The 25,784-nt window shown below is 44.3% G+C and overlaps 1 protein-coding gene across 3 annotated transcripts in view; it reads right to left on the bottom strand.

Moving 5' to 3' along the window:
* OFD1 (OFD1 centriole and centriolar satellite protein) overlaps positions 1–25,784 on the bottom strand; it is a 486,789-nt gene that overhangs the window by 74,431 nt on the left and 386,574 nt on the right. For all 3 annotated transcript variants that reach the window (XM_069204717.1, XM_069204715.1, XM_069204716.1), the window contains exon 21: positions 3,823–3,993. In XM_069204717.1, the coding sequence (XP_069060818.1) occupies positions 3,823–3,993 (171 nt within the window). The remainder of the gene's footprint in view (positions 1–3,822; positions 3,994–25,784) is intronic.

Here is a 25,784-nt window from a genome sequence, read left to right as displayed (position 1 = left end):
TGAGTTACAGAGTTTGTCCACGTTTAGAGAACCCGCAAGGATATGCCATGGTGTTCCAGCCATGTCCAGAGGCGCAGCGCCTCTTGACAAAGGGTCCACGACCTCACCCTGGCCTGTATGTTGCTGTACCACATGTTGGAGATGTTGTCTGTGAACACATATAGCAGCCTTCCCCTGAATGAATGAAGAAAGGCTTTAATGCCAAACAGATCACCCGAAGCTCCAACAGGTTGATGTGGAGCCCGGATTTAGAGACCAGAGTCACTCTCCCAGGGTGCGGCCCCAGCCCAGGAGTGACGCATCTGTCACTATAGTCAAGTCCAAGTGGGGAAGGAAGAGAGGTCTGCCACTGACCCGAACACAGTTCATCAACTGCCACTGCACATCTTTTGCAGCTCCATTGGAGGATTGGACCATGTCGGAGAGATTCCCCTCATGCTGTGTCCAACGGGTCTTCAGGTCCAACTGCAGAGTCCGCCTATGCCGATGAGCATGAGTAACAAGCAGGATTCAGGAGGCGGTGAGGCTCAACAGCCTCAGTCTCTCCAGAATCCAGGATAGAGGATAAAGCCTCAGTATCATAGCCTTAATATAAGGGACTCGTCGCTCGGGAGGATAGGCCCGAAACTGCACTGTGCCCAGAACAACTCCAGTGTAAGGGAGCATCTGAGAAATAGTCAGTTGTGACTTCGGTACATTGATAGTGAAACCCAGCAAGTGCAGGAGGTATGCCAGAGTCTGGAGGTGGGAAGTGACAGCATGGAGCATGTCTGCCTCCAACAGCCAGTCGTCAAAGTAGGGAAAGACTGGAACCCTGACCTCCGCAGATGAGCTGCAACTACTGCCATCACATTTGTGGACACCCGAGGGGCACTGGCAAGTAGGGAGGGAAGCACAGCAAACTAAAAGTGCTCTTCACCCACCGTGAACTGCAGGTAATGTCTGTGGGCAGACAGGACGGGGATGTGGAAATATGTGTCCTGCAAGGTCAACGCTTCCATCCAGTCACCCAGGTCCAGGGCAGACAGGATTTTTGTGAGTGTGACATTTTGAAATTCTCCTTTTTCAGGAAGAGTTTGAGAAGTCATAGGTCTAGAATAGGACGCAGTGTTTCATCCTTATTGGGCAACAGAAAATAGCAGGAATAACAATAAACATCTACTTCTGTTGCCATTGCCCTCTACATGGTTCCCTCGGCGAAGAGAGTCAGCACTTCCTCATGGAGCAAGGAGAGCAGGTCCTCCATCTGCCTGTCGTAAGTGGGTGGTAGGGGTAGTCACAACATCTGGATGAGCTACAAAAGTAGCGGTCTGATGCTACTGACCTCCAGTGGTGCAGGTGACACGTATTCTAACCCCCGCTGGATGTCCATGATGTTGGGGGAAGAAGAGAGAGGGGGGGGCATTGGCCCGACTTCTTGCTACTTGTCCCTGTCCCGTGTGGTCTGGGGGGGGGGGGGGGGGTGGACAGTGTCCTCGGCCACAAAAAGACTGGGCCGTAGTGGTTGGGAGGGTAGAGACGCAGTTGAAAGCCCCTTTAAAGGGGCAAAAGGCAGACTGCATTTGGCAAGGGGCCATGGAAGCTCCCAAGAACCTGGGCAGAGCCCTGCTATCCTTAAAGCGCTCCAGCGATGAGTAGGCATTTTCTGCAAATAGACAGGAGCCATCAAAGGGCATGTCCATGAGCGAGGCCTGGACATCCCCTGAAAAGCCAGTGGTGACACCTAAGGACCACTGACGAAGAAATTGCTCTGCCCAGTGAATCTGTTGTGTCCAACCCCCATTGTACGGCGAACTGAGTTGCATCTTTCATGTAGGCAATTGCTTGAGATACTATGGCTCGGGCCTCTGTCGGGTCCACAGCATAGGCAGCACTTGTGCAACTGAGTTCTAGATTGAATGGGATTATTGGCCCAAGAGGCACGAAGTGTTCACCAACTGCAGTGCCAGGCTGGCAAAAGAGAACATTCTCTTCCCGCAGGTAGCGGATAGCCTCTTTGATTTCCTATCTGGTGGAGTAGTTGAGAACTCGCCAGGGTTGATTTCGTAGGTGGAAGCATGTTATACCATGCTCTCTGGGGTGGAGTGCTGGGTGAGGAAATTGGGGTCCTCTGAGGTGGGGTGATGGTGGCGGGCAATTGTCCTATGCACAGGAGCTCCTGTGCAGGGCTTGGACCAGACCCGGAACAGGATGTCAGTAAGGGCGTCATTGAAGGGGAGAAGTGGTTTGGATGTGGTGACTCTCGGTTGAAGCACCTCCATCAAGGCATTTGCCACTGAGGGATATTGAAGGTCCAAGCCTTCAGCGACCCTTCTCACGACCATAGTGAAAGAGGCACCCTCCTCAATAGACAACGTAGGGGGAAAAGCCCAGCCATTGTCTGGTGAGCTGTCCAGTCCACTAACATCCGCAAGATCCTCATACCAGGTGTCCTAAGGGTCTTCGATGCGAGGGTAATGAGCGGACCCTGCCTAGGTCTGAAGACTCCTCCCATTTAGCGCTCAGTCCGGGCATGTCATAATATAAGCTACTGGCTCCGACAGCACCAGAACCGGCATCGGACAACAGACGTCCAGCTCCATGTCAGAGTCACAAATGATAATGGGGGTAGCGCTACTGCTGGGCATCAATGGTGCTGGGGGTGTCGGCACTTGAGCGGGCACTGGGGAAGGTAAAGGTCGGTCAACCGGTGCTGCTCTGGATCCATCACTTGCTCTGAGGGCAAGCCCACCAGAGGAAAAACAGAAGTGGGACCTCCCGGACCCTTGGGGTCCAAGGGCACTCAAGAGGGCTTGAGTCACCCCAAAATTAAGTGAATGGCCTTATAAAATTCTTTTACCTAGGCAGGGGTTGCTCTTGCTTCTGGAAACTTAGGGAGGCACAGAGAAGGCACAGATGCAGGCTCCACAATAGAGGTAGGTCTTGAGTGCCAACAGCTCTGATACTCATCCAAAGACTTGTGCAGCAAAGTCAAAGACATCTTCAATTACATCTTATTTTGTGGGACTTGCTTGATTTTCCTGATGACTTGGAGTGAGACGGCGATCGCCGGGTGTGGCTCTGTAAATGATATTGGGATCCTTGCACGTCTTGGTGTAATGACTGCCCACCAGACACCAAAGACAAATTGAATCCAGGTCCAACATCAAAATCTGGAGGTGACTGGTGCAACATGGTTTGAAAGCTCATTTCTTGGTGCAGATCCTCAGACTAGGATACAAGGTCTCGAAAATTATCTGACAAAAGGCTGAAAAAAGGTCAGTCAAAAAGTGACTGGAGGTTGCTATCTCTGGATCTGCACTGACTAGCGCGGAAAGAAAAGAACTGATGTCAGCGCGCTGGGGTGGTGCATTTAATTTCTTGCGCCAACGATGTCACCTACTGGTGCTCAGAGGTAGTGCTCATCAAAAGTTCCCAGATCCAGTTTGACGCCTGGGGAGTATCATAAGGTATCTACAGCTAGAAGGCTCTATCAGATAAGAACGACAACTGCAATAATACTGCCAGGAACTAAAGATTTTGTTTGGAGGCCACTGCCCACAAGCACTGGTGGCTCTGTCCACTTTCATAATTGGAGTCATGGCTCTGCCCACCATCGCTTACTGTCATATGTGTTACTCCAATAGTACTACCACCCCTGCCTGCAAACAGTCAGAAAGGGAGAGGAGCCAGCGGTTGTGGATATGTTTTAAGAGAATTAATTTAAATGTTTTAGTATGCTGCATGTTTTAGTATGAAACATGATGTGTTTTATATCATGATGAATAAATTACCACCCAGTGTTATATTATTACTGACATTTTGGAATTTATAATTTCTCACCTTGTCCAGTTCCTGCTCCTTATTTTGCAAAATTATTTGCATGTATTTTTCCAATGGGTTTCCAATGGGATTGGCAGAAAGATCTTCACGTTTAAGAACTTCACTGATCGTCTTCTCAGATTCAATGTCTTCTTTTTTCTCTTCATGTTTAGGAGAATCTTCTCGTAGGCTCTAAGAAACAAGTACGATGCACTTAAAAGCAGAAAAGTGACTGCCTTAAAATGTCTTAAAAATGGCTGACAAGCTTAGCTTAGTGAACAATTAAGCTTCATCAAAATGTGAATTAAAATCAAAATATGAATATACTCAGGTCAGATAATGTGATTTTGCAGAGCCCATCATTTCAGATTATCTGCTCTTTAGGGTCCAAAATGGCTAGAAATAATTAACTGACTAAATGAACAGATGAATTTGCCCACATTGATCACACTGCAGATTGAAATACCGGCAGGGGCTGGTACGAAAAGTAATTTGCATGATTTGGTTATACTTGTAAGTCCCAAAATAACACACATTCTGGTTGTATAATTCACAACTTTGTCTACAGACTACATCTACGCAAAACTGCTTCAATTTTCTGAAAGAAAAGGATGCTACACTTTGAATGTACAACAATTCACTCAACATGAGAAAATTCATGTGTTGCATTTGTTGGTGTCCACAGGTCAAGCAAAGGAGGTATTAGTGATCATGTGTTGCTCTTCTCTTTTGACAAAAATCTGATGAAAGGGAAGAGAAGTGGCTGTCTTCATATCAGAAAACATGTGATGACCAGACTGACGTTTGACAATATTAACAGGGTGTCTGAGTATTAATCAGAGGCGCAGAATTCAAATTCCACTGTTAAATTCCTACTTTTGAACTTCATGAACATTGCTACATTTTGAACAGTTGACCATTCTATTCAATAATTGGATGGAATGTTTTTTTTTCCTACAAAAACATCGACTGAGTATTTCTCCTGCAAGTATTTTTTTTCAGAGCTCAATAGGTAAGGAATTTGTTCTATACAATTTTTTACAGAAAAAATAACTCTTTAAAAGTTACAACACTGGGCAATTCCTAATAATACAAAAGGTAAATTTTCCACACAAAATAAGCCAATAAGTTTAATAACTTATATGGGAGTTTTCACAGGAAAACAAATATGTTAAATAAGTTTAAAAACACCAGAATTATTTTGTTTGCACAAAAACAACCAATGTAGAAGTTTGCCCATTTTTTGCCAAAAACCCAACATCTACATTTCAATATTAGGAAAATGGTAAATTAATTTTACAAATGTTAAAAATAAATTAAGATTTTACTTTTTCCAGCATGAGAAACCACACTTTCACTTTTTTGAGGAGAAACAAATTAAAACTTGTGTTTTTTCTTCATTGTTTTCCTTAGTTACGATAAATGAAATTATCGCTGCAATAAATGTTGGTAACTCAGTCAATGATGATTTTCCCCATTATCTATAAAAGGGTAAAATGCACATACATGTTTTAAACTCCACAGAGGCAAAGCTAGCTTCACCATGTGGCTTTCTGGGAGGCAAGATGGCTGCTGTTTGAGAATGGCTGTATGTGCCCCTTCATTCTCCTAGAGGCAATCCCTGGAAGTCCAGCCTGCCACGCACCCTACCCCCCACCACCACTCACCCCTCTCCTTTTGGTGTGCAATCATGGTACAGTCGGCTTGCCCGTGCCTTAAGTTAGGTACGCACTGGTCGCTTAAGCTAAGGGTGAGACTAAGAGCAGCAAAACTGAAAATTAACTGGTGCTACAACGCTACACCTGTGGTGCACAGGGGCAAAGGCCATCGGGCCAAAAACCAGTGGAACTTCGAAAGCCCGGGTGGGAATGTATCTGGAGGCAGCACGGGCCATGGGAGACCTAGCATGCAAAGATTCACAGCTGAGGCTCCTAGTATTGGCAAGGAGATAAGTGAGCGAAAAGACAGTGCTACGGCAGCAGACGTCCCTTAAACCGTAGCCTCTATTTTCAGAGAGCTTGTATCAATATTGGTTGATACAACAACAGAGAAGCAGAAGGAGAAGCTTACAGAGGGCACACTTCAAAGCTCGCCCCCTGTGTGCCTTAATGCAGGCACAGACCTGGAGTCTCGAACAGAGGCCTTGACGGGACAGTCTCCTTAGAACTGCCATACAGAGAATGAAATGCAAGGACTGGAGGCCAATTTGGACGCTGAGACCTTCCTGCTTCGTCCAACCAGGGCTAATAGGAACACCCTTTCCCCATCAAGAAGTGGTTCACCCACAACAAGCAATACAGTGAAAGAGATCAGTGACATGGTGGCAGGAGGGCCTATGATGAGATTAAAAGAGGGATGGGATATTAAAAATCAATCTAAAGCAGATACAGGTTTAGTAGTTGTTCTGCTGGTTGGAAGGGTGATACCGGTATGAGAGACAGAGTTGGTAATTCTCTGCAACCCCCAAGTGCTAAGGGTTCTAAAAAGAGAGAGTGAAAAGAGAGGCGCTCCTAAAATAGATATAGCTGCAGAAACTGAACTAACGGAGAATTGCTTCTCCTTGTCAGAACAATCAGACTGGTTGGGGGGAATTACAGAATCCTTCGATGATGACTTCAAAAGGGGACCAAAACAGAATGTCATGGGTACTGTAATTGAAGAAAGCCATGTGGCGATCCCCCCTCATAGAAATTTGGGGAATGAAGGCTCAAGGGCTACAGTCAAGAAGTCTCTGCTAAGAGAAACTGGAGACAAGGCTAGTGATGGCGCTGGACTTAAATAGGACTACTCTGCAATGCCCCAGTTAGAGGGGAGCTTAACTGAGTCTCAGGATGGAGCAGGCCATTCAGCCACACTTGATGCTATCTACCTGGGGATTATGTCCCATAGAGAGGAAACATGGGTAGATAGCTGCCGGTCTCCGCATGCCACTAGGAAGTTAAAGGGTGCCATTTGGAAGGTGGCAAAGATATACACAGAATTTTCAGAAACAATGGGTAAAATGGAGGGCAGGGTGGTTGAGATAGAGGTTATTGCCAAACAAAATTTCAGTAGCAGCACATGAGTCACAGTTAACTGACACTCAATGGAAGCTGGAGGAGTTTGAAAACAGACTGAGATGTAACAATCTCAGGGTTTTGGGTGTGGCAGAAGGTCTGGAAGAAAGTGATATTAGGTCAAATGTAATTCAGCTATTCAAGGATGCCTCCTCGAGCTGGCAGGGTAGAATTCACGGACACATAAACAGAGAGTCCATGGATTGTTGTTTTGGGACATTCTAGTCATCCTTGGGAACTACTGCCTCAGGCAGGCTGTTTTTGAAAAGGCACACTCAGATCCTAGGTGCACTGCTGGCGGTTACACTGTCTTTGTGAGACCAGACGTCTGCCCTGTCACAGTAGAAAGATGGTGGAGGCTGAGGCAGATGATTAAACCCTTTCAGGACAAGGGGGGGCAATCCTTTTTGATAAATCCAACTAGACTGAAAGTAGTTTTGCATGATAAAACAGCTATTTTTCATTCAGAGATCAAGGCTAAGGAATTTCTAGATAACTTTTATTTAAAAAAATGCTAGCTTTATGTTTCCATGTTTGGAATTCCTATCTTTTCTTGTCTTTTTTTCTGTGCTGTTTTGTTAGAAGGTCTACAAAGTGGGTACAATATATTTTTACAGGCAACATTAATGATGTTGATTTGATTTAAATTGGTCAGGGAAGGATAAAGGGCACATAACTATGAATAGACCACAGATAGTCCAATTGATTCTAATGGGTGTTTTTTTGGGGGGGGTGGGGGGGGGGGGCGCGGAGGGGGCTAAGGTGGAGTCTGGGGACGGGAGGGTGGGGGATGAGATGGAAAGGAAACTGGAGCTTAAGACTCTGTTACAGCAGCCAAAGGAGTAGGTATATAACTAAAAGCCTTTTTTGTAATATGACTGGCGTTCAGAGTGAAACTATAATGGTGTTTATAACTGCAGCTATACCTGGAGCACAGGATGTCATATAACAGACTACGTATCTGCTCTATCAAATTTGCGGGCTAAGCGATAGAGCTAAATGAGTGGCATTAGGTCTTAGGTCAATGAGGCCGGATATTATCTGTATTCAGGAGATATGTTGCATGGGAAAAGAGGAAACTGCTAGGGGATATGAGGCATCGACTCCTCAGCTGCACAACTGAAGGTATGACTCTGGGGGTGGGAGGTAGGAATATTAGCTAGCAAGAATAGATGCCTTGTAACACATAGGTCTTCAGAGAAGCTCGGGAGATGGGTAATCCTCAAGTTTCAGGTGGGGAGCGGAAAATTCACCATATGCTCGGTTTATGGGTTCAAATTAGACAAGGCTGCTGTAATGGACTATCCAGACAGGAGCTCTCACCTTGGCCAGCGCCCCTTATTTTGTGTGGTGATCTCCGTATTACTCTGGAAGTCAGTGGGGGTGTGGGGCAACATAAGCAGTATATTTGAAGAAGGCCATTGGCGTATGGGGCGGTCCGCCGGTTGATAGAAGATCATGGGCTGATCGTTATCTGGGACAGAGTAAAAATGCCAGACCCCGGGTATAGCTTGTTTTCCTCCCCTCACAAGAAATGGTTTTGCTTGGATTATTTTTTGTTTTCGGCAGCTCTAGAAGGTGATTGAGAGATACCCAAGGGTGCTATCAGACCATAACCCATTGGTCCTAGAGAACCTAGATTAGGGCTTCTCTAAGCCAAGGCCAATTTGGACATTTGACAGAAGGCTTCTTTTTGAGGCAGATTATGTTGACCACGTGCGTAAGTGGATATCAGAGTACCTGACAACAAACAAAGGAACTGCTACAGGCAATGCAGTTCGGGATTTATTGAAGGCAGGGGTTAGAGGTGAAACTATGAGTTATAGTATTCATAGGCAGAAACAGAGGTGTAGCCATATTCAGAGATTCTAAGAGGAACCCTTGATTCTGGAAGCACAACAAATCAAACTGATAATGAGGAGAGGGGACGACAAGGAGGTACAAGAGAAGATTGCTGTGCTTAAAGCCTGGATAAATCACTATTATAGTAAGGTAGTAGCTGCAAAGTTTCAAAGTTATGGAACCGAATGTTAAGAAAATGGGTAAAATACCGGGAAACTTCTAGCACTCTGAATTAGGTAAGGTGAGACAGAAAGGAGGACAGAGTGTATAGTGGCTAGAGAGGGGCATAAGCACGATACTATGGAAGAGATCATCAGGAAATTTAATGAGTTTTATGAACAGCTATATACAGAAGATACCATCATCAGATAGCTACACACATTTAAGGTCCCATTGATGGGGGCACAAAGAACTGAAGCCATGAGATCCTTGAGTGCTAGGTAAATCCACAGGTCTAGATAGAATACCTGTGGAATTCTATAGGACCTTTTTTCCAGAATTAGGGATTGACATGACCTCTACTTTTTGGGGGTACAGCATGAGGGGCAGGCTCTTTTCTCCTAGAAAGATACAAATATTATCGTCTTCAGAAAAAAAGGGGTAAGTCCCCATAGAATCCAGGGTCTTACCGACCAATTTCATTAATAAATAGGGATACCAAATGTATGCAAAAATATGGGCAATGCACTTAAGGTAGGTTATTGCCAATCTGGTATCGCCCCAAGAGCATGGCTTCACCCCTGGTCGTGGCACTGCAGATGTAAGAGGGGTACTCATCTTATTCGACATAGTCGAGGCCACAAAAACACCTATGGGCCTAACCTTACTGGATGCAGGAAAGGCCTTTGACTGGGTCTCTTGGAACTACCTATGGGAGATTCTAAAGTGGAAGGGACACAGTCATGGCTTTATTAAGGCCATTAGGGCATTGTATTAGGCTCCCTGCACCAGATTACAGATAATGGGAAAAGAGTCAGACAGGATTTTAATAACCAAGGGTACAAGACAGGGTTTGCTGATGCTCATCGCTTCTTTTTCCCCTTCATTTTATTGCCTACCTAGAGTTGAACCCTATAACTAGGCTGATGCCAGTAAATAACGTCAACTATAAAGTCCTGGCCTACACAGAAGATACCAGAGTGGTAACTTCAGACCCTGCAAAATCTTTGACAGAATTGAGTAAGGGCAAAAGCTTCGAGCAAAAGCAGCATTTCATCTAAATGAAGGGAAAACCCAGGTTGTCTTTACCTGGAGAATTGTTCTGAGGGATCAACGCATGGTGGATAATGCAATGTATTTTGAGGTTACAATGACATCCATGCTGGATCAGATGGTTGATTTGAATCTAACACCAATGACATGATTTGAGTAGAATTAATAATTTACATCTCTCTGGTGGGTAGATGCAATATACTGGAAATGCTAGTAATGCCAACAATTTTATATATGTGTAGAGCTACCTCTCTGGAGGTTAATAAGTACTGGCTTTCTAGGTTTGAGAGTGTTCACTCTAGTTTTATGTGGCAGTTCAAAAAAGTAAGGAGGGACTCTAAATACATGAAGGTTCCCTGGAGTAGGGGAGGATGGGCAGCCCTCAGTTTTATGCTTTATTATTGGTCCTGTATGCTGCAGCATATGGGAATACAGACTACCAGAAGTACCCATTTCATAGGACATACTGAAACACCAACTACATGTGAACTAACTCTGGGCTCCGAGGCTAAGGGGTGCCTTAGAAATATAGAAAACAACTAATACAAAAAGTTTAGGTTAAAAACTGTGAAGGGGGCATTTAAGACATTGAGGGAAGTGAGGATGAGAAAAGGTGTTGAGAAATTCATCTAGTATACTCTAATATGAGGGTCCCTATTTTTCCCCTCTGTATTCCATGATAACGTTGGTAAGGGATGGGAGCAGAGTATTGTAAGACTGGAGGGTCTCTTTTGTTATGGACAGCTAGGTTCATTCAGCAAACTACAGGAGGGCTTTTTATAAATATTTGCAGATATTATATTTTATCTGTAAAATGGACAAGAACCAAGTCTTGAACAGTAAAATAACAATTATAGATGCTGTTGAAGGTGGAGCCAGAATTGGGCAAATCTATAATCTATTAATACAAAATATGCCAGATGGCTTAAAGGCTCATAACATCAAATAGGAAAAAAGGTTGGGGGATACAGGGGCCAAACCTTCAGAAATCATTAGAGGGTGGGGAGACATTCAATTTATACTGATTACGTAAGTGGGGAAGGAAGCTTAATGCAAAGTGTTAACGATGCGTAGAAGTTCAAGCTGGTATTATTCATATGTTTTGTAAATGCCCAGGGCCAAATTTGTTTATTTGAAAGAATAGGGGCTTTCATTAGCATGGTATTGGGGCTCAGACAAAGATGACTCTGCAGCGATCCTGTTAGGAATTGACAAAGTGGCTGGTTGGCCGAAAGGGCAGGTATATTTTGTATTTGTGGCTATGGCAGTTGCCCACCTGTGCATTGCATCACCTTCTCCAACATTTCCAGAATGGAGACCTCTACTTTTATCAATGTATAATATGGCAAAGAGTTTATATGAGTGTAAATACTGGAAGTTGTGGAGCTTAGATTATGGTCCCCACTGTCTGATTCAATTTAGAGCATAGGGTATGGAGATAAGATGTTGCTATCAGGGACTGAATTTAGTGTCTCTTATTCCTCTCCCTCAACCGGTAATCTGGGTAACAATTGAGTATACACACTTTATTCTGTGTAAAATCTGAAACATCATGTTAAATACATTTGCTGCTAATGTTATATCAATTCTTCCTGGATAGGCAATTGGATTCTAGTACAGCCTAAGCATTTTTATGAAAACTTGAATCATTATGCTAAATGTATTTGCTGCTAATATTGTATGAATTGTAAAATACGGGGATTGTATTTAAAGTATTTTTTACCTTCCCACCAACCGTCAATCTGGGTAACAATTAAGTCAACGCACTATTATTATGCAAAATTTAAAACGTTATGCTAAACATACTTGCTGCTAAGGTCCTATGAATTCTAATTGAATTCGCTATCTGGATTTTAATTCAGCCCATGGATTTAAATATTATTTTAAACTTGAAATATCATGCTAAATCTATTTGCTGCTAATATCAAATGAATTGTAAGGTATGGCCAGGGCCATTAGAATTATGGGGCAGGAGATGGCCAAATTATGCGGAACGGTTGAGTAAATTATATGGCAAAATTATGCTGAATAATACAGTACATTTTTTAATAGTACTACTTCATTATTTTGTCATTTGTAAATTTGGGAATACTGACTGGGCATTGGTTGCACCTCATTAGCACCATTTCAATACCCAAGTATAGCAAGAAGCAATAAAAAGGTGACAAGTCTAGCTCTGCAAACGGCCTTTCACTGCTCGGCAATATATGTTGCTGCATTTTTAGTAACCTTTAAAGCGTTTGTGCTAGAAACACATTTTTGATAAAATCTGCAGATTATGCGGCAGGGGACGGATTATGCGGCAAATCTATAATTATGCGAAAATTGCCACGGCCGCACAATCGCATAATTGCAGTGGCCCTGGGTATAGTGGAGTGAATTCATTGTCCTTTTTTTTTTTTACCTCTGCTCCCCTAAGGATGTATTGCTGGATTTGCATTTTCTGGACTACAACAGACTGCTATATATGACTATTATAACACAAAAAGATGATGGGCGGAATGCAGAACATTTTCAAACACTCACTCCCAGTCACAGGTGTGGGTTAAATCCAATGTTATTTTGCTCACCACGTCACCCCAGTTTGGACCCAGCCATATGCAAATCAGTCTTTACCCTGCTCCCCATGGGAACAGTCAACCCTGAATCTCCAGGCCAGGTCCTCGCCGGACCCGAAACAAACATCCTGGGACTGTTTTGGGGATATCACCCCTCATCAGCCAGGCTAGCTTGAATCAAGTGGCACCGTGAGCACATCTGGGTATACCATTCTCACTATGGGCAAGTATAGCAACAACAAAAAAGAGGATGGAGGGAATCCTGAACATTGTCAAACACTCACTCCCAGTCACATATCTGGTTTAAATCCATCATTTGTTTGCTCACAATGCTGCCCCAGTTTGGAAATCAGTCTGATCCTGTTTCCCATTGGAACAGTCCAGTCCGGATTGCCAGACCAGGTCCTCCCACAACTGGAAACAGGCATCCTGGGATCGTTTTTGGGGGTATCACTCCTCATCAGCCAGGTTAGCTTGAATCCAGTGGCACAGTGAGCACGAGACCCATGTCTGGGCCTAGCCTTTCCACTTAGGGCAACTACAGCAACATAAAAAGATGATGGATGGAATGCTGAACAATGTCAAACACTCACCCCCAGTTACAGATCTGGGTCAAATCCATAGTTGTTTTGCTCACCATGCCACCACAGTTCGGAACCAGCCACTTCAAATCAGTCTTGACCCTGCTTCAGTTCGAACTGCCAGGTCAGGTCCTCCCTGGACCGGAAACAAGCATCCTGAGACCGATTTCGGGGTATCACCCCTCATCAGCCAGGTTAGCTTGAATCCAGTGGCACAGTGAACACGGGACCCACAAGTTTGGGCATACCCTTCCCACTTAGGGCAACTATATCAACACAAAAAGATGATGGATGGAATGCTGAAGATTGTCAAACACTCGCCCCCTGCAAAATATTTGGGTTAAATCCATTGTTTTTTTGTTCAGCATGCCACACTAGATTGGACACAGCAATATGCAAATCAGTCTCAACCTAATTCCACACAAGACCAGGTCCTCCCTGGACAGCAGACAAGCATCCTGGGACCACTTTCGGGGTATTACCCCTCATTTGACAGGCTACCTTTATTTCAGTGGCACAGTGAGCACGGGACCCACTTCTGAGCATAGCTTTCCCACTAATGGCAACTATAGCAACACAAAAAGATGATGGACAGAATGCTGAACATTATCAAACACTCACCCCCCCAGACAGAGATCTGGGTTAAATCAAAATTTGTTTTGCTCACCATGCCACCAAGTTTTGACTCATTCATATGCAACTCAATCTTGACCCTGCTCCCCATGGGAAGAGTCCAGTTCGAACTGCCAGGCCAGGTCCTCTCTGATCCGAAAACAAGCATCCTAGGACCGGTTTTGGGGTATCAACCCTCATCAGCAGGCTAGCTTGAATCTACTGGCATAGCGGGCGCAGGACCCACGTCTGGGCACACCCTTCCCACTTAGAGCAAATATAGCGCAACAAAAAGATGATGAACTGAATGCTGAACATTGTCAAACACTCACCACCAGACACATATAGGGGTAAAATTCATCATTTTTTTGTTCACCAGACGCGAGTCCCGTGCGCCTTATGCCACCAGATTCAAGCTAGCCAGTTTGATGAGGGGTGAGACCCTTAAACTGGTCCAAAGATGCTTGTTTTCCAGTTGAGGGAGGACCTAGCCTGGCAGTTCGGGCTAAACTGGTCAAGACTGATTTGTACATGGCTGGGTCCAACCTGGAATGGCGCGGCAAAACAAACAAAAAATGAATTTAGCCCTGATCTGTGCCTGAGGCTGAATGTTTGACATTGTTCAGTATTCAGTCCATCATATGTTCTTTTTGCATTTGATGCCCTAAGTGGGAGGGGTATGCCTAAACGTGGAACCCCTGCTCATTATGCCACTGGATTGAAGCAAGCCTGGCTGATGATAGGTGACCGGTTCCAGTATGCTTGTTTTCCGGTCAAGGGAGGACCAGGCCTGGCAGTTCGGGCTGGGCTGTTCCCATTGGAAAAAATGTCAAGACTGATTTGCATATGGCTGGGTCCAAACTGAATGGCGTAGTGAGCAAAAAGACAATGGATATAGGCCCAGATCTGTGACTGAGGGTGAATGTTTGACGTTGTTCAGCATTCCTACTATCATCTGCTCTTTTTGAGTATATGACTATTATGGCAGTAACCGACACTTAGCACTTTATTATTATTTAAGAACTGATGCACTTAGTAAAATTTGAGGAAATATTTTGAGGAATTATTTTATATATACATGCTGGCAATATTATATATGTGTTGTAAGATTGTCATACCTCCTTTAAAATATATTAAAAGATTTTTTTTTAAAAAGCTCCACCACGGGGCAGCTCAACACATTTTCAAAACTTGGTTGGCATTGTGCAGAACTTCAAAGCGTCAGTTATTGTCATTAACAAAAATTACCTTCCTCAAAGAGACTCCTCCCTCTTTCACATGGAGAAAAGGAGCGAACGCATTTGGCAAACTAATTTAATATTTTACATAAAAGTCGATGATGTCATGCACTCACTGTAAATATAAGTTAATTCAAACTCAAAATAGATAAATCAAAACACTTGCATTTAGGAATCTATTTTGGCTTATTATGTGGTACAATGCACCACCATTTTTCAAAGTTACTACGGAGATGGGAAATATTTCGGCTATACGATTGCTAGGTGATAAAACACTGTTTTTTTATGTGAATTCATAATATTGTGGTTTAAGCTGCATACAGTTGAAAATAAACGGTGTATGCTATATCTAGGGACTGACAATCTAAAATTCTCCCAAACAGAAAAATATACCGAGGCCCTCGCTTGAGAGTATAAATGGCGATGGACAATATCACTGGAATTACCACAAAACAAGACGTGACAAAATGCTTACTTAATTTAATGCACCTACTTCCGAACATATGTTTCCCGAGCACATTCTATTTACTAGTATATTTATAACTATTTGTATAGTTATAGCACACCTTTCTCAAGATAACAATCAGCCAGCTACTTTATGCAACTATATGTCAAATTACTTTCAGTTTTAAGTAGCAAAGAGGAGTGTCGGTATCAAACATAAAGAATTCACTTCTGTCTCTGACCCGACATCAAGATTGGTCCTCTCCCTCTCAACCTAAAACAACACCAGTAAAGATTAGACTAGCTCAGTGGGCTAGCAGAAAAATCCAACTTTGAGTGATTCCATTCTGCTACATAGCCTCCGTAAGGAAATATAAAACTGCCAAGCAAATAGGCAATCATTACTTTTTCTCAGAGAAGCCACTCCACTCGGGACGCTTCAGCTCCCACACTCTCGCAGCTTAGGTGGGGATGGTTTTGACATGTATGTGTTTACAAGCCTGTTCTGTCTGCAGATAGAAGCACTTAGGGAAAAAAATAAGGTAATATCGCAGCAAAGGTAATTGATGCAAAGTCAAATTTAGAAACAAACATTAGCAAAACCAATAAGTCTCGCCAATGCAAGAGTTATTGGCTTTGCCAATGTTGTTTTAGCAATGTTGTACACCAGCTGTTCATCATGGCTAAAGGTTAGTGGCATAGAGGAGAGTGGTGTGGAGTGTTGCAGAGTGGAATTTCGAAAAGTGGAGTAGAATTTCGTAGAATGGAGTGGCTGAGTGTCATGAACTGGAGTGGCATAAAGTGAAGTAGAGTGGCATAAAGTGAAGCAGAGTGGCACAGAGTGGACTGATGTAGAGAGCATTAGCATAGAGTGCATTGGTGTAGAGTGTTGCAGAGTATAGTGGCACTGAGTGCAGTGGTGTAGAGTGCAGCAACATAGAATGCAGCTGCGCACATTGCAGCATCATAGAATGCAGTGATGTAGAGTGGATTGGTGCAGAGTACAGTGGCGTAGAGTGCAGTGGCATTGAGTGGTGCAGAGTAGAGAGGGGTAAGGCAGTGCAAAGTAGACAATAGTGACAGAGTGCACAGGCTTAGAGTGGAGTGCTGTGGACTGCAGTGGTGTGTAGTGTAGTGATGCAGAGTAGAGTAGCATAGAGTGCACTGGCATAGAGTGCACTGGCATAGAATGTGGTAGTACCGACAAGAGTGGGGTAGAGTTCAGTGGCACAGAGTGCAGTGTTGAAGAGTGGAGTGGTGTAGGGTGTCATTGAGTACAATGGTGCAGAGTAGAGTGCAGTGGCATACAGTTGAGTGGCGTAATGTATGTGACTGGTATACAGTGCACTGCTGTAAAGTATTGCAGAGTACAGGGATGTAGAGTGCAGCGATATAGAATTTATCAGTGTATAATGTAGTGGCGTAGATTAGAATGGTGCTCAGTAGAGTGCAGTGTTGCAGAATGGAGTGGTGCAGGCTAGCGTGGCACAGAGTGCAGCGGTAGAGTACAGTGTGGTGTACAGTGGCGTGGAGTAAAATGGCAGAGTAAAGTGTCTTAGAGTGCAGTGGCATAGAGTAGTGCAGAGTACAGCAGCATAGAATGGAGTGCCATAGAGTGCTGCAGAGTAGAGTGGGGTACAGTGCAGTGTGAAGAGTGCAGTGTTGCAGAATAGAGTGTTGAAGAGTGCAGTGGGATAGTGACAGAGATAAGTGGCACAGACTACAGTGGTACAGAGTAGAGTTCAGTGATGAACAGCAGAGTGGCGTAAAGTAGGGTGGAATAGGGTGGAGTGGCGTAGAGTTCAGTGCCATAGAGAAAATTATTTCAGAGTAGAGTGAAGTGGAGTGGTGTAGGGTAGAGTATAATGGTGTAGAGTAATGGTGTAAAGTAGTATGGAGTGCCGTGTAAATTAGAGTGGCATACAGTGGATAGGCATAGAGTGCAGGGACACAGAATGGAGTGGTACCGAGTAAACTTCATTGGTGTAGAGCATATTGGGATAGAGTTCAGAGGCGTAGAGTGTAGATGTGAGTAAAGTGAGTGGCATAGAGTGGAGCTGAGCAGAGTGGAGTGGCCTACACTGCAGTAGAGTGGCATAGAGTGCAGAGGCGTAGAGTGGTGCAGAGTTGAGTAGAGAGGCGAAGAGTGGCGTGGCGTTGAGTGCAGTGGCCTACAGTTGAGTGGTGCGGAGTGGAGCGGTGTGGTGTAAAGTGGAGTGGTGCAAAGTAGAGTGCAGTAGCATAGAGTGCAGTATGCACAGCGTGGAAGCACACTGCCATTACAGACAACATGCATTGAAATGAAATGATCATTACGTCTGCAGAGACATACAGATTAACTAATAAAACTATACAACACACAAACAGTCTAGAAATAGAATCACCTTGTGTATTGATTTATTTTGGCCATATTAAATAAAGTATTTGTTTAAAGACACTTCAGAATTAACTAACAAATTGCTTCATTTGTGCTTTGCTAATTCTGATATATTCTGAAATACTTGTAAAGTTCATTTAAATGTGTGCTAGGAAACAAATCTTTCTTCTACCCTCTGTATGCAGCAAGATCCTCTCACTTTGAAGTCAGAGGAAGAAAAGTAAACAAGAAGGTGACTTGGAATACAGTGGCTGATATCTGACCTCCGTCTTTGAATGCACAGCAAATGTGACAAGACAAGAACAAGATTTACAGACCAGTTTACAGAAAGGAGCACTAGTGAAAGAAAGGGAGTTTTTGTGAAAAAGTTTGCTCCTTGAGAGGCACGAACTGAACCTAGATAGCCTAAAACATATAAAGGCAGCAAGTAGAATAAAATGTCAGTTTTAAACCACAATTCCAATGGTAAGCAACGGACGGAATGCATTCCCAGGGAAACTTTCTGAATGTCTCTAAGATGTCTTTGGCAAACCAGACAGCTGTACTGTCTGGTAGGCTTTGAGCTAAAAAAAGACTAAAAAGAGAGCCAATGATGAGGGAAAGAGAGGAAAATATTTTACAGGGGTGTTGCTTCCATAGGTGCAGCAGGTGCATTGGCGCCGAGGCCCAGAGACTTAAAGGGCTCACTGAACTTGGACTTTTGCTGTAGTCTATCACTTAAATAGAAGCTGGGGCAACATATTTTTCCTTGAAATAAGGCTCACAACCCACTGGCTACACTACTAAAACTAACAAGAATGAAGGCCAATACGCATGAAAAGATGCATCCAGGGTGAAAGGAATGATGGATGGAAGTGTAAAACAATATTTGCATGGGTGGGTGAAAGAAAGAATGGATGGAATGATGAAAGGCTGGATCCACAAGTGGATGGATGAAGGAATGGAAGTCTGAAAGGATAATTTGATAAAGGGAGGGTGAAATGATGGATGGACAAAACATGAATGGGTGTATGGATGGGAGAAGGATGGATGAATTACTGGAAATGAAAGTGGGAGGATAGAACAACTAATGTAAGAGCGTGCTGATGAAAGGAGGGGATAGATAGAATGCTAAATGAAGGATGGCCGGAATGGTGAAAGAATGGATGGAAGCATGAAAAGGGATGGATGGAAGAATGAAAGTTTTAAAGAATGGAAAGATAGATGGATGGAAGGGGGGATGAAGGGACCTCATCTATGTTGGGTAGGGCATACTTCCTTTGCTCATTTGATGGCATTAGAGGAAAGGATCAAAGTCGGGGTACTTTAATTTTCTGGCTACTCCCTTGGTTCAAACCATTTGAAACCATTACTGATAAAGTGTTATGCAATAGTGCATCTCATCCTACAACTTAATAGTGTCAAGTTATGCAGAGCTTTTAATGACAAAATCCTCAGCACCAAACAAGCCATTCTTAATAGTATAACCCATTCAGTAAGCAGAGGAGGCCATCTTCTGCATCCAATATCCCTTGAATAAAAAGTATGATTCTTAATGGGATTAACCCCACTGCACACCAAGTATACTCATGCCCAACAAATTCTTGTTAAGCAGGATAGTGAAGTCTGACCTCTTTTCTAGCAGTGATTGATTTCCGCACACCTGTTGCCATCACAAAAGATTTGGAGAGATCCTGGAAGGCACCGTGAAAAAAGGCATCCAGGATTCCATTGGACCCGAAATACATTAGACTGATTGCCAGTAACTCCCTTTTTAGTTAAGGTTCTGGAAAAGGAAGCAACAATTCAATTGCAAGCCCATCATTGCAACATCAACAGGTTAGGGGAACTTCAATAATGCTTCAGGGCAAACAAGGCAGGGAGCCAACACCCCAGTATGCACAAACAACAATCCTAGGTATGCCTCTTAGAGAAGATCCGGCCCTCCTGATGTTCCAGGATCTGTTGGCAGCTTTCAACATCACAGAGTATTGTACTCTGCTTAACAGATTGTATGAGGTAGTGGGGACGTTGGATCTAGTTAATGAATGATTTGAATCATTCCTGCCTGATAAAAATGCTCAAGTCAAGCCCAGGGAAAACCTATCCACGGCCCATCCTGTTGAATTTGGAGTGCCACAGGGTTCCTGCCTCTTCCCATCACAGGCTACAAGTAGGTTATTTCTTTCCATCTCAAGATCCCTTTTTCAGCCAAAGCCATACTATAATACATAATTGACAGGGGACATCAGGCAGTTGTCGTACCCTTAGCAAAGAGAGACCCTGCTAGCTGAATTGGATTACATTCTGGAATAAATCCAGGTAAAATATGTACAGTCCATCTGGAAGTCACTATAATAAAATCCTCGCAAACTTTCAATCTCTTTTCCAATGCTTTGTGAAGAAACCTTTTAATAAGTTTTTTACTATGCCATTAGAAAATAATGAATGTGGGGGGCTGGAACAACAGTATCTGGAGATCGCCACTAGATGCATTCTTACAGAATAAATCCTGATTGCGCCAGTAAGTATGGAAGCAATAGATGCAGTTAAGCATGCATTTGTGTAAACCTTGAGATGCACACCAGATACAGAAAGATTTCTACTTCACCTGGTATGCTTTAGTAGTGGACAGTGACCTGGCTTTGTTGAGTATTTTCCTACAGTCACTCAGGACCTCTAGATTGGTGAGTGTCTTGAGCTCAGGAGCCAGACAGCAAAACTGCGTGGAGATGGACAGGGATGAAGCATCTTACTTTTTGGGGAGAATAAGAAGAACAGGAAGAGCAGTGGACAGCTTTGGGAGATCACTCTAGTAGAATTGTATGGGGAATGTTGGATCAACTAGGATAATATTAGATTCCTCCTGACTGATCTTTGCAATTGGCTGTTGCTAGTAGGGGCAAAGACATACAGGCTTAAGCAAATGTTTTGCTCTAAGTCATCAAAAATATGTATCCCCATACCCCGGGCTGTTAGTGCCAGCTGAAAGTTACTGCAGATTCTTGTTGGACTTCATTGATATGAACTGGGTTTTTCCCCACTGTCGAATTACTTGCGCAAGGAACTGCTAGTTTAACTCCCCATTTGTGACAGTGTGAGTTTCACTACCACTGATCGACTGAGCATGTCCTTGCTTGCAATCGGAGTGAGCTGCTGTGTTGAACTGCCATGCACATGGCAGTGGTGCTTCTCCAGACAGTGGCAGGGGATGCATTCTTGCCTAGTTAGTTTATGTGAAACACAGATGTGATGCAATCTGTCTAAACAAGGACTTTTGATTATTATGGCAAGGAAGAAAGCAAGGTCTCCATGTATCGCCCTAAGCCCAAACAACTTTATCTGTAATATTGTTTCTACTACAGTCCGTAGTCATTGTGCTGAGAATTACTGAGGGTGTGCCTCTAGTTACAGCTCCATGCACAAGAACATTGATGTCTCGTTTTTGTCTCTACTAGGGTCCATAGCCTTTTTGCTGAGAGTTCCTGACAGTGTGCCTCCTAAGTATTCAAGGAGACAAGCATCGTTATTACACAGCTCAGCAACTGTGAATGAAAAAACAGCCCACTATTAAAGGGATTTTTTCACATTGACTGTCAAATGTAACCTGGCTTCAAAGATGCCCTGAACCCGCTGGGTGCCCAGTTCTTCTAGCAGCTGCCTCATCCTTAGGCGACACATGGTTATCAGAGAGTTCAAGGGCAGTGAAGAAGAGGATGCAATCTCAAGCTTTGATATTTCCTTGACTAGCCAATCATCAAGGTAATAGAAGAATTAATGCCCATGGCACCCGGGAGCACCACCACTGAGGCCAAGCATTTTGTAAATATATAAAGGGGTAGATTTTAGTCTAGAGAGTAGAAATCATAATTGGTAGTGGCAACCAGCTACTTGGAAGCAGAGATACTTAAAATTTTGGGATGCATTGTTAGACCAAACTATACATCCTTTAGGTCTACATATATTATGTGCTCCCCTTCATGTAGTAGCTCAAGGATCTACTGCATAGAGACCATTCTGAACGATTTTTAGGTAACAGATGAAGATCTGCGATAAGGCATTCTTTTCCAGATTTCTTATTTACGAAGAAGAATCTTGACTAGGATCCCAGTAGCGCTGGGATTTGAGGACAAATGTGACTCCCATTTTTAGCAGAAAGATTTTCTGTCAGCCATTGTGGAAGACGTCAGTGAGTTTCTCACAGGGGAGGAAGGCCTGGCAACTTCTGGACAAAGTAGAGGGCCATATTAAACTGGACCACGTCCAGAGGTGACAGTGGACATGTTTTTTGCAAAAGGCAGCAATTCTCAGTCCATTGAGATGGGGATGGGAGAGAAGGTAGCTGGTGCCTGGAAGTTACTTTTGTCTGGAGTATTGCGTCTTGGAATGTGCACCTCCTCGCTTCTTAGACAGAGTGCAATAAGACTATCAGGGCCTTCTGGCTTATTTCTGGAGGAAGGGTGAAAGGAGGAAATAATATGCCAGTCTATAACAGAGCTGGTGGAACTGCTGCTGTCATTTGGAAAATGTCTCATAAGTGCAATGAAAGGTTTCCAGGCTATGCTCCCCAAGAGGATTGCTATAAGAAAACATGACCAAAAGGATTACTATCAGAGAAGTTGTAATATGCCTAAAAATCTTGCAGTCTCAGTATTTGTTTTCATATTGATGAGGGCATCATCAAAATGGTGACCAAGCAGGGACTCCACAGAAAGAGCATTTCATGTATGCGAGTTTGAACATCCAGGTCGTATGGTGGAATGATATGATGTACATCAAAACCAGCGTGATGTAGAAGCCCAGCAACCCCTTCAAGCTCACAAACTCCAATATTGGCCACATTCATCTGAATCGTGTGTTATTGGCAGGCAATGTTTGTCTCCTTCCTCTGCATCACCTTCTGGGGTATCCCCTTCTGCTTTGTACAATGGGGCACCCAGCTGTTGAGACAGTAGCTTCTGTAGCAGTGGAGACAGAGGTGGCTGTTGTTTCATCTGGGTAAGTTCTGGACTTTAGCAAAGTGGTTTTATCATGTTTATGCCTGTTGTTTCTGTTCTGTAGTATAGCTCTATGGAACCGAAAATGCCAGCCACTAATTGGTTACAAGAGACAGCAAGACTTAGGAGTAGATTCAAGTTCTGCAAAGAAAAACTCGACATTAAAACTAAAATATTTGTTGAGTAATCAATCAATATGAAGCTTCAAAATGAAAAATGTACAACATAGAATCAGTGAACAAGGTATTTGTAATGCCCTATCTAGTAGAGTCTATCCTGCAGCAGATTCCTTCTTAGCTTAGAATATTCCACAAGTCTCACACTGGATCTGGAAACTTTTGTTGAACAGTACCCCTGCGTGCCAGAAGGTGACATCTTTCAGCTCCACATGGCTTTGTCGGCATCGAAAGTGATGTTCACGGTGCCTGTATAGGCGCCATCCCAATACGCTGCCAGTTTCTTTTCGTGGCTTTTCTTGCCAGAAGCGCAGAGACACAATGAACACTGTCAACAGGTGTGCCTGTCTAGGGCCCTTAAAGAGGGGTAACCCTATCACTGTAATCCGTACGCAGATCTGGGAGGATTGGTGGGTCAGCAAGGAATCCTCGGCTAGATAGAGACTCTACCAGATAAGACATTACCAAAGGTAAGTATCTTGTTCATCTCATAGAGACTTCTCGCCGCAGATTCCTTACCTTTAAATAGACACCTAGACAATACGCGGAGGTGAGGCTGCGAAAATGGTTATATCAGAAAATCTTGCAGGAACGAAGGGGCAAAGTGCCCATCATGACAGACCCAACTGTCCAAGCAATAGTGTTTTGTGGATGTGTGCAAAGAGGCCCAAATTGCTGTCTGACAGATGCCGAGGACAGGGCTTCGCAAACTAATGCAGTGGTCGCAGCTTTGGCTCTGGTGAAATGAACAGGTAAGACGTCTGTGGGTTGCTTCTTGGCCAACGCGCAGCAAACTGTGATGCAGAGTACTATCCATCATGAGATGGTATGTTTCTGAACCACCTACCCTTTCTTGCTCCCAACATTTCCTACGAAGAGTTGATTGTCAAACCCAAACTCTTTGGTACGATCAAGATTTAACAGCATCTTTTTTTTGGGTCCAGGCGGGGAGTCTTACCTAATCTTTAGTAGGATGCCATGGGATGTAAAAGGGAGGCAGAGTGATGGACTGACCTGCATGGAATGGAGTTTCCCCCTTCAGCAAGAAGAAAGCTCAAGTCCGAAGGAGCAGCTTGTCTGGGCTGAACGAGACATGTGGAGGGTTAGCAGACAGTGTCTGCAACACAATGACCCTCCTGGTAGCTATTATCGCCAAAAGAAATACCGTCTTGGTGGCAAGGAGTTTAAGTGGGCAATTGTGTAGCAACTCAAAAGGAGCGAACATTAGGAATGTCAGAAACAGGTTGAGGTCCCACTGAGGCGTATCAAAGAGCCTTGGTGGAATCATGTGTTGAAGACCTTTTAAAAATATATTTACAATAGGGGACTTGAACAGGGATGGCTGGTCTTGTCACGGTTTTCACGGGGCTTACCGTCAAAGTTGATGAGAGTTGGGGGAACGGCCCCGGTTCCGGCAGGTTCTGCTCTGGCTGAGGTAGGGGCAACCCCTTCCGGTAGCCACAGTGCTGTTTGACAATAGCAAGCCACTACAGTCCGTGCCCTCCAGAAGAAGTCCCAGAGGAAAAACTCCAATAGGGTAAAAAACCACCAACAGGAACTCCCTGAAAGAGAAGGAGGGCACAAGGGCGTTAGAACTGAGGATCCGAGAGTACAGGAAGACTGGACAGGTCAGGAAATACTGGATTCATAAGAAGAAACCAGCCGGAGCGTGACTACCACCAAAGGAGTGTTGCAACGCAATGAACAAGCAGCTGAATTCCCCTTATATACCCCTAGACAGGAAATAGGAAACAGGAAGTAGAAACACCACCATCTTGGATTGGGGAAAAGAGTATAACTTTGAATAAAGAACATGCGTCCAACAAAAAGAAACAATGCATGCTGGGAAGAGAGGAAGTGGGTACCATGCTGGGAAAGGGAAAAGGCATGCATAAAAGCACCATCATGTGCAGGTATCCGGCTTTTGCCTGTGCATACTGGTAAGTGCAGAAGTACCTAATGTCCAAATGTAAAGCGCACTAAATGCGCTATGCGCGGCAGGATCTAGACCCAACTCGGGGTCTTATCTCCTGCCGCGTTTGTCCTTGCTGTAAAGACAAAAGAAGGGGGTGCGGCGAGTGCCGCGACCCCTGGCCGGACTCGCAGCTTCCCCCGCGGTCTGCATGCAAGCCGCGGCTTCCCCCGCGGCCCGCACGCAGGCCACGGTAAAATGCTGCGGCCGCCGCGGCGCGACAGTAGGTTCCCCCACCCCCGAGGCCCCAGGTTTGTGAGGGAAGAGTGGAAAAAGCGACAGACCAAAAGAGAGGCATGGACTGAAGGGGCATCCTCCCAGGAACACTCACTCATAGGGTAGCCTTTCCAATGAATAAGATATTGGAGGCGCCCATGGAAAAACCGAGTCACAGATTTCCTGGACCTCGTACTCAGGCACATAATCAACCAACAGAGGGGGAGGACAGGAGAATTGTCTGTGAAAAGGATCAGGAAGGTAAGGTTTAAGTTGAGAGACATGGAATACAGGGTGTATCTTCCACGTCCGGGGCAGGCGAAGTCGCACAGACACTGGTTTAATCTTTTTGAGAATCAGGAAGGGACCATAAAAATGGGGTCTGAATTTGTTCTGAGTGAGTCGGAGAGGTAGGAATCTAGAGGAGAGCCAAACTTTATCATGAACCTGATAGTGAGGAGCCTCACGTCTCTTATCAGCTATCCTCTTCATGCGAGACTTAGTGGCCACAAGGTTGGAATGGAGAACACGTAGGACACCCCGTAGTTCTCGGACATAGGAGGAGATGGCAGGAAGATTGGAAGTATCTTTCAGGGGAGTCGGAAAGGCCTTTGGATGGAAACCGTAGGAGCCATAGAAAGGGGAGACCTTCGAGGCGCTGTGTATGGAGTTGTTGTAGGAGAATTCTGCAAGCGGTAAATAGGTAGCCCAATTACTCTGTGT

Source organism: Pleurodeles waltl, chromosome 8, assembly GCF_031143425.1.
Source record: "Pleurodeles waltl isolate 20211129_DDA chromosome 8, aPleWal1.hap1.20221129, whole genome shotgun sequence".
NCBI classification, from domain to species: domain Eukaryota; kingdom Metazoa; phylum Chordata; class Amphibia; order Caudata; family Salamandridae; genus Pleurodeles; species Pleurodeles waltl.
This window is presented reverse-complemented; position numbering and strand designations above follow the sequence as displayed.